At 48.6% G+C, this 12,750-nt stretch overlaps 1 protein-coding gene and 2 non-coding genes across 3 annotated transcripts; all 3 read left to right on the top strand.

Annotated features, from left to right (window-relative positions):
• The first annotated feature begins 748 nt into the window (after positions 1-748).
• atg16l1 (ATG16 autophagy related 16-like 1 (S. cerevisiae)) lies at positions 749-12,602 on the top strand. The gene is given in 22 exon segments (XM_047594643.1): positions 749-939; positions 3,487-3,598; positions 3,680-3,773; positions 3,887-3,989; positions 4,196-4,269; positions 4,352-4,421; positions 7,020-7,201; positions 7,285-7,350; positions 7,558-7,644; positions 7,781-7,840; positions 7,953-8,058; positions 8,154-8,263; positions 8,726-8,755; positions 9,205-9,224; positions 10,092-10,111; positions 10,380-10,451; positions 10,563-10,683; positions 10,768-10,873; positions 11,383-11,532; positions 11,614-11,661; positions 11,788-11,889; positions 12,042-12,602. Coding segments are annotated over 22 exon segments (1,830 nt in total). The 5' UTR covers positions 749-936; the 3' UTR covers positions 12,136-12,602.
• On the top strand, positions 6,675-6,948 carry LOC125014232. The gene has a single exon (XR_007113487.1). It is a non-coding gene; the product is annotated as a small Cajal body-specific RNA 6 (non-coding RNA).
• LOC125014234 lies at positions 8,604-8,880 on the top strand. The gene has a single exon (XR_007113489.1). It is a non-coding gene; the product is annotated as a small Cajal body-specific RNA 6 (non-coding RNA).
• Positions 12,603-12,750: the final 148 nt, after the last annotated feature.

A 12,750-nucleotide genomic window follows, 5' to 3' on the forward strand; every position in this document is an offset into this window, starting at 1 on the left:
TGGCGGTGTGTGGAGTGGTCCACCTGTGCCTGTGGTATATTGTGTGTGGTGACTTTGTGCATTGATTGCTGTGTGCTGGGTTTGGCAGTTCATGCTATGAGCTCTGCATTGTGTTTTTATTGTTGTCACGTTATAGTTTCTTGAGTTTTTGATCTAGCAAGATCTTGAACACTGCCATTTGTTGGTGTTACTGCTACAATGAGATATTTCGCGAGTTTAGCATTGTTTGTGTGATGGCATAATTCAGCTGCAATTTTGCCGTCACCTGTTTGTTGTCAGGTGCTGTGGTCCCTCTCTCGCTTGCTACTGTGTTTTTGTTGTGATGGTGTCGATTGTGGTATTTCTTGATTGCATTATGGCCCCACCAGAATTACCAAACCTGTTCTTAATGCAATATTCCACAAATGCATGGGGTGTCTGATAACGTTTTTCCACCACTGTATACTTATATGGTTACCCTGTGTGCTATGTGTAACTATTATTGTCATTACTGTTCTTGTGCTGTTTTTTTTTTTGTTTGTTTTTTTACAACTGGTTTCAGATATAACAATACATTTCATTGTACATTGTACCATGTAGAACTGTGTGTGACACATAAAACTTTATCTTATCTTATCTTATATTCAATACAAAATATTAAAAAGAAACCCTAACCCTAACCCTAACCGTTCATTTATTGTCTTCACTGATTATCAATAAAAATCGTACCAAAACAAAACTATTTAAGTCATACGTCATCACCTTGCGACCATCCCGGAAGTGATTCGCGGAGCCAAAATGGCGCAGAGTTGGTGCGAGGCAGCGGAAGAAGCTGATGTCGGTTAACGGGAGAAACGAGAGAAACGGAACGGTTCAGTTCTCACATTCGTGAAGCGACCGCGCGGAGGTCTCTGGGGAGCAGCTAGAGGAGCCGAGCCGCCGCCCCGGTCCCGGTAGATGGTGTGAGTTCGGATTTAATGACGCTTTAGCGCTAGGTGTTAGCATCCTAACATGTCGAGTCACGGGGCTGTGACTCCGGAGCTGCCGCCTGAATCTGTCCGGGACGAATAGCTATCCGCCCGGGGAAGCGGCCACCGGAGACCCGGTGGAGCCCCGTAGAAAAGACGTGGTTGCGCTCCGGTCGCTTAACGTGTCCGTGATACCGACACCGCGTCAAAATGGAGGCTCCGCGTTAGCTTTGGATGCTAACAGGAGCTAGCAGACATTTAAACGTCTCAGTGGCACACTCAAACCTTAATTTAAACTCTATTTAAACTTAATTTAAACTTTATTCAAACCTTTATTTGACTTTATTTAAATTTAATCTAAACCTTTATTTAAACTGTACTTAAACTTAATTCAAAACTTTATTCAAACCCTTATTTACCGTAATATAAACCTCTATTTAAGCTCTATTTAAAGGGGAAAGAAATCACTCAATCAAGCAAACACATTTTTATAGACGGGGTTTTGTTCTTATCAACAATATATAACACCACTGACAAATGTTAGCACATAAGGAGGAACGTTGTTATGTGTTTATATCATGGGCGCCGCCATCTTTACGTACTGTGACGTCATGGGGTTTGTGATTCCCAAAGAGGTAGATGGAGTCAGAGCTGGACGAAGATCCTGGATCTGCCACACAGAACATCAGCAACACATAGTTTTAACCTGTGCTTCCAGCTAGCTTAGCTTAGCTGCTGCTAACGGGGCATTGCAGTGTCTGGTCTGGTCAGACGCCTTTCAGTGAAAGTATTGATGGGGACAGTAGAGGACAGACGGTGGATTAAATGGCCCAGCAGAAGGACACCACCACCGTCAGTCCCAGATCTGCTCGCCCAGAGTATCTGGCGCTTCCAGATGACGTCACAACGCGGGGGATGTTGATGTAGCGACTTCTACTTGTTTGGAAAACAGGAAGAAGCAGAAGAGAAGTTATCAGTCAGACGCTGCTATCGAGGCAGAGCAACTTTTGGTTTTTGTGTTGTCCTTTTATTTTTGGACACATTGATAAAAGCTTTATTTTTATTTAATCTTTTTTCAGGATAAAACTTCTTAAATCCTTTGAACGCAAATTATGTTGACTTTTAAAACTTTATTTTTATGAATAATGTGCCGATATCCGTAAAGCTTATTTTTTGTGTTTTGTGGAAAATTATAAATAAAAAAACTTTATCGAGTTATCTCTTCTAAACATTTAGTGAAAAGTAAATGAAAGTCGTGTTGTCTAATGACAAACCGATGTCACAGTCGGAGCCGAACGAACATGTGGTTGACGTCATCTGGAAGCGCAGGATACTAGCGAGCAGATCTGAGACAAACAACACCTTCTTCTGTCCAAACCACTTCCTCTCTCAGGCCACGAGGTCGGCACAACCCTCATGGTTGGTCTGGAGACAAATACGTCTCATAACAACAACATTAATGGTGAACTACAGGCTTGTTGACCATTAAATGCTGTTACTGCGTGTGTCCAGAGACTGTATCATCATAATACTGTTGTGGTTTTATATAGACACTCAAAGCACTTAACAATTGAATGAATTATTCATTCACTCACACTGTCGCCCCTGGTTAATTACCTCAGTATTAGATGTGACCACTGCTTTAGCTTTAGATTCATCCTCTATCATGTTCAGAGGGATCTAGTAGGGAGGGATCCAGCAGGGATCCAGCAGGGATCTAGTAGGGATCTAGTAGGAAGGGATCCAGCAGGGATCTAGTAGGGAGGGATCCAGCAGGGAGGGATCCAGCAGGGATCCAGCAGGGATCTAGTAGGGAGGGATCTAGTAGGGAGGGATCCAGCAGGGAGGGATCCAGCAGGGATCTAGTAGGGATCTAGTAGGGAGGGATCCAGCAGGGATCTAGTAGGGAGGGATCCAGCAGGGATCTAGTAGGGAGGGATCCAGCAGGGATCTAGTAGGGATCTAGTAGGGAGGGATCCAGCAGGGATCCAGCAGGGAGGGATCCAGCAGGGAGGGATCCAGCAGGGAGGGATCCAGCAGGGAGGGATCCAGCAGGGATCCAGCAGGGAGGGATCCAGCAGGGATCCAGCAGGGAGGGATCCAGCAGGCAGGGATCCAGCAGGCAGGGATCCAGCGGGGATCCAGCAGGCAGGGATCCAGTAGGGATCCAGCAGGCAGGGATCCAGTAGGGATCCAGCAGGCAGGGATCCAGTAGGGATCCAGCGGGGAGGGATCCAGTAGGGATCCAGTAGGGATCCAGCAGGCAGGGATCCAGTAGGGATCCAGCATCCTAGCGGTTGAGCCAGTGGAAATGACCAAAAACGACTTCTTAAATGTTTGATTTCAGGTATAATTGACGAGGACCAGGACGTGTAGGTTTAATTTCCCCTTTAAACCTTTAATTAACCCTTAATTTAACCGTATTCAGACCCTGTCTCTCATAGTGTCCTCAAGGTGAACTCCCCTGCTAGAGAAGACGTTTGGACTAGAGGACATAATGTCAATCTGTCTCTTTGACCCTGTCCCCTGTTTGTCTCAGGTGGGGATGGCGGAGCGTCGAGTGGAGTCCACGTGGAAGAGACATGTCTCGGAGCAGCTGAAGCTCAGAGACCGAGTGCAGAGACAAGCCTTCGAGGAGATTGTCCACCAGTGTGAGGACACATTCTAATGACGGATGTCTGAGGACACTTGTCTCTCAGGCATCGTGTCTAACATAGACCTGTGTCTTTCAGATAACCGTCTGCTGGAGAAGTCTGACCTACAGACTGTCCTCTCAGAGAGGTACCAGACAGACAAATATGACGTCCAAAGAGGACATGAGGCCAGGTGAGATGTCCACAGGGGAGGACGTACTGTCCTCCAGACACCTCTACCTGCAGCGGAGTCCCACATGTCCTCTGTCATGTCCTCTGTCATGTCCCCTGTTCTCTGTCCCCCAGCCCGGTGGACTCCAGTCGCAGTGACGTCCTTCAGCAGGAAATGTCCCAGATGAGGATCAAACATCAGGAGGAGCTGACGGAGCTTCACAAGAAACGAGGAGAGGTCTGTGTCCTCCGGGTTGTCCCCTGTAGGAACGTTTCTCTCGGATGTTAAATGTCCTGGAGTCAGTCCCTCCCATTGTCTTCCTTGTCCTCTAGAGTGGACTGGATCCAGTCCAATAAATGTTTCTCTCAGAGTTAATGTGGGGAGAGGAGCTCGTACCTCGTGTCTCCAGCGCTGACATCAACTCCCTCCTTTTTGTTCCTCAGCTCGCTCAGAGTGTGATCGAGCTGAACAACCTGATCCAACAGAAAGACAAGGAGATCCAGAGCAACGAGGCCAGGTCAGTACGTCCCCCTGGTCCCCCTGGTCCCCCTGGTCCTCCTGCACCAGCTCATCACTGATGGGTTTTCATGTGTCCTCAGGATGTTGGAGTACCAGCAGCAGATCACCAGTCTGGAGGGAGACTGTCGGGATCTGAGGAATTACCTGCAGGTAAGACCTGGACCCTCACACCTGGTTTACAGTCCAGACCTTCTGAGGGACGAGGTGGGGGGACGTCAGGGGAGCAGTGAATCAGGAGACGTCTCCAGACGCCTGGGTCTGTTGATCCAGACGTGAACTTGAATTTATAACAGGGATGTCCGCTAGTATCGGCCGATTTTAACAAAAACATCGAATATCTGGAAATATCAGTATCGGGTTTTGTCACTGTTCAAGGCTTCAACATTTCCGAGCCTCCATGAATGCAGCATGAAACGTTTACCGGAGCGCGTGTGATGACGTATTAAAACAACAATAAGTGGGTGGCTAGCGGTGGCTAACCAGCTAGCTCCTCCGGTGCCAGACTGAAGTTATGTTTCTGGTTTGGGATTATTTCCTGTGTCCTGTAAAGGTGCAGAATGTTTACACATGGAAGCCATGTTGTATTTCTGAATGCATCCAGTAATAAGATCAGGTTTCCGTGTCCATAACCTCCATAACAGGAAAACAGGGTAGTTTTGGTCTGAAGCTGAACATATTGGGACCAGAAATAACGAGTTGGACAATATCAGATATAAAAAAGCCAATTTCCCCCTAATTTAAAGATGAGACCAGGGACGGGACCTGGATCATGAGACGCCTCTAGAGAGGACACTGAGGATTCTGACATCATGTTGTCTCTTTATCTTTCCATTTGTCCTGATGTCTCACGGTTCCTAACCCTTTCCTCTAGTTTAGAGTTCTGATTTCAGCCACTAAAACAAACTGGAGACAGGATAGAAACAATTGCTGACCAATAAGTGCGCTGTGTATCGAGACGCCTACCGATAATAATGGAATAAGGTCTTACAGTTTCATAATTCAATGTTCTTGTTATCAGAATGTTGCCTCTCTATACACCCATCAGTATACTCTTCACGACTAAATCTTCCTCCACCAGACTAACATTCTCTGACCAGACTAATCTCCACCAGACTAAATCACAACTCTCTCTCCACCAGACTAACATCTTCTCCACCAGACTAACATCTCTCCTACAGACTAACATCTCCTCCTCCACCAGACTAACATCTCTCTCCACCAGACTACATCTTCTCCAGACTAACATCTCCCCACCACCAGACTAACATCTCCTCCATCATCCTCTCACCAGACTAACATCTCTCCTCCCCAGACTAACATCTCTCCTCCACCAGACTAACATCTCCTCCTCCAGACTAACATCTCCTCCCCAGACTAAATCTCCCCTCCTCATACATCCACCGACTAACATTCTCCCCTACATCCTCCACCAGACTAACATCTCCTCCACCAGACTAACATCTCCTCCTCCACCAGACTAACATCTCCTCCACCAGACTAACATCTCCTCCACCAGACTAACATTCTCTCACCAGACTACATTCTCCCAGACTAACATCTCCTCCTCCACCAGACTAACTAATCTCCTCCTCCCAGACTAACATCTCTCCTCCACCAGACTAACATCTCCTCCTCACCAGACTAACATCTCCTCCTCCACCAGACTAACATCTCCTCCTCACCAGACTAACATCTCCCCCAGACATACACAACTCCTCCTCCACAGACTAACATCTCTCCACCAGACTAACATCTCCTCCTCCACCAGACTAACATCTTCTTCTCCACCAGACTAACATCTCCTCCACCAGACTAACATCTCCTCCATCACCAGACTAACATCTTCTTCTCCACCAGACTAACATCTCCTCCACCAGACTAACATCTCCTCCATCACCAGACTAACATCTCCTCCATCACCAGACTAACATCTCCTCCTCCAGACTAACATCTCCTCCACCAGACTAACATCTCCTCCTCCAGACTAACATCTCCTCCATCACCAGACTAACATCCCTCCTCAGACTAACATCTCCTCCTCCAGACTAACATCTCCTCCATCACCAGACTAACATCTCCTCCACCAGACTAACATCTCCTCCACCAGACTAACATCTCCTCCTCCACCAGACTAACATCTCCTCCACCAGACTAAAAGACTGATTGTGTTAAATTAAAAGAGGAATAAGTCAATTAAATGATAAATTAAGTGTCTCATGTTGTTTAGTCCTGGGTCTCAGTCTTCATGTACCTGGTCCAGGTTCTTAAACCAGACCAGGTCCAGGTTCTTAAACCAGACCAGGTCCAGACCAGGTCCAGGTTCTTAAACCAGACCAGGTCCAGACCAGGTCCAGGTTCTTAAACCAGACCAGGTCCAGACCAGGTCCAGACCAAGGGGATGAAGGTCAGTGATGAACAGTAAAAGGTCTGATTACCCACAATCCCCTCCTGTTGGCCTCCAGCTCCCAGCAGCCCTTGCTGTCTTCTCCCATCATGCTCTAGTGATGCAGTGGTGGTCCAAGCAGCTGCTGACAAACAGGAAGTGACATCACAGGGTCTGTAGTGAGGTCCTATTGACTCTGATGGTTGACATCCAACACAACCAATCAGCATCAGGAGCATCAGGAGGAGGAGGAGGAGGAGGAGGGAGCTGATCTCTAGTTTTCAACCTGAGACCTTCGTCACCGTGTCTGAGACTGGGAGTAGAGAGATGTGAGTGATGCCAGTAAATGTTTTCTGCGCCATCAGGACCTGGAAAGAGCGAACCAGACGCTGAAGGACGAGTACGACGCCCTCCAGATCACGTTCTCTGCTCTGGAGGAGAAGCTGAGGAAAACCACAGAGGACAACCAGGAGCTGGTGTCCCGCTGGATGGCTGAGAAAGCTCAGGAGGCCAACAAGCTCAACGCCGAGAACGAGAAGGACACCAGGTAAACGCTCACCTGGATGGACAGGGGGGGGCGGGGCCTCAGACACCCTCAAACTCACCTCTGATTGGTTGGTTATGTTCCAGGCGCAGACAGGCCAAACTGCAGAAGGAGCTAGCGGACGCTGCTAAAGAGCCGCTACCACTCGACCCGTCAGTACACGTCACCTGGTCACCTGGTCACCTGTCTGATTACACACATAAATACATGTTAATGATGTCACCTGTCTGATTACACACATAAATACATGTTAATGATGTCACCTGTCTCCTAATCATCATGTTGTACCTGTTAAATATCTGCAGTTATTTACTAGTTAATGAGTCGTCTCCTGATTCGTTTCTGTCGTCTCTTCTCAGTGACGATGACATCGAGGTTCTAGCGGAGGACGGAGGCAAAGGTGGAGGAGAGACGTCCCCCAGCCGGCCACTCAGCAGGACCCCCAGGTGGGACGGGGGACAGGGTTCGTTAGAGGGGCGGGGAGGGGTCTGTGTGGTGGATCATGGACCAGATGTCCAGAGATGGACAGAGAGTGGACGTGTGTGGTGAGGACGATTAATTGTCTTCTGTTTGTTTGTGCAGTAAGAAAGTGTCCCAGCCTCCTCCCGGGGGTCTACTGGACTCCATCTCCAACATATTTGGGTAAGTCACTGTGGACAAGTCCCCGTCTGTCTTTCCACTCTGTCTCCAGGTTTCAGGGACGTCCTGGTCTCTGGTCCCAGGCTCTGGTTTCTAAAGCGTCCCTGTCCCCCAGCAGGCGTCGAGCCAACAACTCTTTCAGCTCGTCTCCGGAGGCCAGCGAGACGCCGTCAGGACCCTGTGCCGAGGTCCGAGTCCCGTCCACAGCGCTCCACGTCTTCGTAAGTATCTCGTCCCAGTTCTTTAATAAACCAGAGACATGTTCAGCTCCATGTGGTCTGGGACGAGAACCAGTAACCCCGTGTCCCTGGTCCAGGAAGCTCATGATGGGGAGGTCAACGCTGTGAAGTTCAGCCCCGGCTCCCGTCTCCTAGCAACAGGAGGGATGGACCGCAGGGTGAAGCTGTGGGAGGTCATCGCTGGTGAGTCCGGGTTCACTGAGACCATGTAGACCAGGGGACACATTCAGACCAGGTGGATCTAAAGTGGACCGGACCAGGAACATTAATGAATTAAAAGAGGAACGAGTCCATTAAATGATAAATTAAGTGTCTCATGTTGTTTAGTCCTGGGTCTCAGTCTTCATGGACCTGGGTCAGGTTCTTAAACCAGACCAGGTCCAGGTTCTTAAACCAGACCAGGTCCAGACCAGGTCCAGGTTCTTAAACCAGACCAGGTCCAGATTCTTAAACCAGACCAGGTCCAGACCAGGTCCAGGTTCTTAAACCAGACCAGGTCCAGACCAGGTCCAGACCAAGGGGATGAAGGTCAGTGATGAACAGTAAAAGGTCTGATTACCCACAATCCCCTCCTGTTGGCCTCCAGCTCCCAGCAGCCCTTGCTGTCTTCTCCCATCATGCTCTAGTGATGCAGTGGTGGTCCAAGCAGCTGCTGACAAACAGGAAGTGACATCACAGGGTCTGTAGTGAGGTCCTATTGACTCTGATGGTTGACATCCAACACAACCAATCAGCAGGAGCATCAGGAGGAGGAGGAGGAGGAGGAGGAGGAGGGAGCTGATCTCTAGTTTTCAACCTGAGACCTTCATCATGGTCTGGTCTCGACCCAGAGACCAGGTCCTGTGGTCTCGACCCAGAGACCAGGTCAGTCAGTGCGTTTACATGCACGGACTCTAACAGCAGAACTTAAGTTCATGTGAACACGTTACTACGATTAAAGTCAGAGTCTCATTATTATTGAGACGCACAGATAATGAGATTGAATCTGAGTTTTCATCGGATGATGTGTGTGTTCATGCTCCACCACCGCTGCGCTGGGTTCGTGACCCCGGAACAAACACGTCCAAGAAGCCGATCACAGAAGAAGAAGAGAAACGGAGCTTTACCTGTAGATCTTACCTGCACCAGAAATAACACAAACATTACGTATAAGATTAAAAATGTTCTATTATCCGTCTGGTTGTTATTTAAATGTCTGACACATGAACGACTCTAGTTTATTACATCACGTAATAGATCAACCAGAAATCGGGCCGTATTAACGTGGTATTAACCCGCTGAAAAGACACGTGTCGCCCCCTAGTGTGGAGGAGGAGAACAGTTATTAGATTTTCTCCGCTGCATGTAAACTGGGACAAGGACGTAGTCAGGAAGTAGAGTTTAGAGCAAAGCTCCATTAAACTCTGTGTGTGTGTGTGTGTGTGTGTGTGTGTGTTTGTGTGTGTTTGTGTGTGTTGTGTGTGTGTGTGTGTGTGTGTGTGTGTGTGTGTGTGTCTCTGTCTGTGTGTGTCTCTGTGTGTGTGTCTGTGTGTGTCTCTGTGTGTGTGTGTGTGTGTCTCTGTGTGTGTCTCTGTGTGTGTGTGTGTGTCTGTGTGTGTCTCTGTGTGTGTGTGTGTGTCTCTGTGTGTCTCTGTGTGTGTGTGTGTGTGTGTCTGTGTGTGTGTGTCTCTGTGTGTGTGTGTGTGTGTGTCTCTGTGTGTGTGTGTGTGTGTCTCGTGTGTGAGCTGGTGTGTGTGTGGTGTGTCCGTGTGTGTGTGTGTGGTGTCTTGTGTGTCCTGTGGTGTCTGTGTGTGTGTGTGCTGTCCTCCTGTCTAAGTGTGCTGCTCCTCTCCTGTGAGTGTGTGTCTTGTGTGTTTCTCTAGGTCTCTCTGCTCTGCTGTGTGTGTGTTGTCCTCTGTTAGTGGTGTGCTCTCCTGTGTGTTCTGTGTTCCTCCTCTGTGTGTGTGCTGTGTCCTCTGTTGCTGTGTGCTTGTTAGTCCGTCGTGACCTAAGCCCCTACCTACCCAACGGATCACCCATCGACTTCCTCCCAACAGTTAGTTCCTTTAGTTCTCCTCCTCCTCCTCCTCCTCCTCCTCCTCCTCTAACGGTCTCCTCCTCCTCCTCTAACGGTCTCCTCCTCCTCCTCTAACGGTCTCCTCCTCCTCCTCCTCCTCTAAACGTCTCCTCCTCCTCCTCTAAACGTCTCCTCCTCCTCCTCCTCCTCCTCCTCTAAACGTCTCCTCCTCCTCCTCTAACGGTCTCCTCCTCCTCCTCTAAACGTCTCCTCCTCCTCCTCTAACGGCCTCCTCCTCCTCCTCCAGGGCTCCTTCCTCCTCGCCTCCTCTAATGACTTTGCCAGTCGTATCTGGACGGTGGACGACTTCAGGCTGAGGGTGAGTCTGAGCTCAGGACCCCGACAGGCTCATGCTAATGTGCTAATGTGCTAGTGTGCTAATGCTAAGGGGACGGCTGTCCTCGTGTCCTCGTGTCCTCGTGTCCTCCAGCACACCCTGACAGGACACAGTGGGAAGGTCCTGTCCGCTCGCTTCCTGTTGGACAACACTCGCATCGTCTCCGGCAGCTACGACCGGACCCTGAAGCTCTGGGACCTTCGCAGCAAAGTCTGTAGGTTGTCCCCCTGTCCCCCCCCGTCCTCTGGACACGTCCTCCCATGTCTTCCCATGTCCTCATCTGTCCTCCCATGTCCAGGTATGAAGACAGTCTTCGCTGGCTCCAGTTGTAATGACATCGTCTGCACAGAACAGTGCGTCATGAGTGGACACTTTGACAAGAAAGTTCGCTTCTGGGACATCAGGTGATTTTTCAACCATATAATAACAAAAACAATAACAATAATAATAATAAAAACAACAACAATAATAATAATAATAATATGAATAATAATAATAACAATAATAATAATAATAATAATAATAATAATATGAATAATAATAATAACAATAATAATAAATAATAATAATAATAATAATAATAATAATAAATAATAATAATAATAATAATAATAATATGAATAATAATAATAATAATATGAATAATAATAATATGACATTATCATTATTACCATTATAATTAATATTAATAATAATAATTATAATTAATATTATTAGCAGTAGTAATATTATATAATATTTTTAGTTCTCAAACTAAAACACAAATAACTGATCAAGACAAAACATGTTTGGATTTATTTGTAACAATGAAATCATCCTTTTAATTGTCCCTCTGTCCCCGTCCCTCCGTCTCTCTGTCCCTCTGTCCCCCCGTCCCCGTCCCTCCGTCCCCGTCTCTCCGTCCCCGTCTCAGAGCGGAGAGCATCGTCCGGGAGTTGGAGCTCTTGGGTCGCGTGACGTCTCTGGACCTGAACCACGACCGTAGTGAACTGTTGACGTGTTCCAGAGACGACGTGGTGAAAATCATCGACCTGAGAACCAACGCAGTGCGACAGACGTTCAGGTATTCGCCGTCGCTGGGGTTCGAACATATGGACGGTGTTCACGGGTGGAAGCTCATGAGGCTGTGACTTTGTGTTTTCAGTGCTCAAGGCTTCAAGTGCGGCGCCGACTGGACCCGAGTCACCTACAGGTCGGTCCCACGGAGCTGGACTGGTTCTTTGTGGAGGAGCCATGACCTGGGGGCGAGAACCCTGCGGGGGCGAGAACCCTGTGGGGGCTCGGAGCAGGTTTAATGTGTCGTGTGTTTGTGTTTCAGTCCCGACGGCTGCTACGTGGCTGGAGGCTCCGCTGACGGAGCCCTGTACGTCTGGAACGTCCTGACGGGCAAAGTGGACCGGACTCTGGACCGGAACCACAAGTATGAACTGGTCCCCCCAGAGGTTCAGATGCTAACGCTAACGCTAACCCCCCCTCAGCTAGTGCATTAGTTTTATTCTCTTTGTATTTGCTTCCGTCGCTTTAAAGGAGCAACAGCAACAAAAACTGGTTCTGGTTCTGGTCTCGTTGCAGCTCTGCCATCAACTCGGTGTCCTGGTCGCCTTCGGGCGCGTACGTCGCCAGCGTGGAGAAGGGCAGCCGGGCCATCCTCTGGTCCGACATGTGACTGGTCCTGGCTGGAGCTGGGTGGGCAGAGCCAGGCCGTCCTCTTCATCACGGTGATGATGAGGAGGAGGAGGAGGAGGACGAGGACGGACCGTGGGACGTCGTGGGACAGGGGGACGTCGTGGGACAGGGGGACGTCGTGGGACAGGGAGACGTCCTGGGACAGGGGGACGTCCTGGGTCTGGACTCTACGAGCTGCTGCTTGGTCACGTTTTATGTGTTTGGCTTCAGGAGCTTTTAATGTTGTTCAGTGACGTTTAACGGTGACGGACGTTGACGCCGTTTTATCAGGAGACAACGCAGCAGATGGAGAAAAACCTTCTGCACGTGGAGAAAAGAACTCGTCTGGTTCATCAACATGATTTAATCTGTTTGCACATGAGAACAAGACTTTGACAGACATGAGACGTGTCTGGATCTGGAGGAGACGAACTAATGATGAAAATAAAAGGTTTCTCTGAACTCTGACCAGTTTTACTAGCGATGACCTCATCGTTCATGTGTGAACAGTGGATTTATGAATGAAAGGTGCTCAGAGGTGACTCAGCGTGTGCTGTTTGTGTGTGTTGTGTTTGTTGCGTTGTTTGTGTAGAGCTGCTGCCCTCAGCACTCAGAC

This window comes from Mugil cephalus, chromosome 9 (assembly GCF_022458985.1).
Source record: "Mugil cephalus isolate CIBA_MC_2020 chromosome 9, CIBA_Mcephalus_1.1, whole genome shotgun sequence".
NCBI lineage: Eukaryota > Metazoa > Chordata > Actinopteri > Mugiliformes > Mugilidae > Mugil > Mugil cephalus.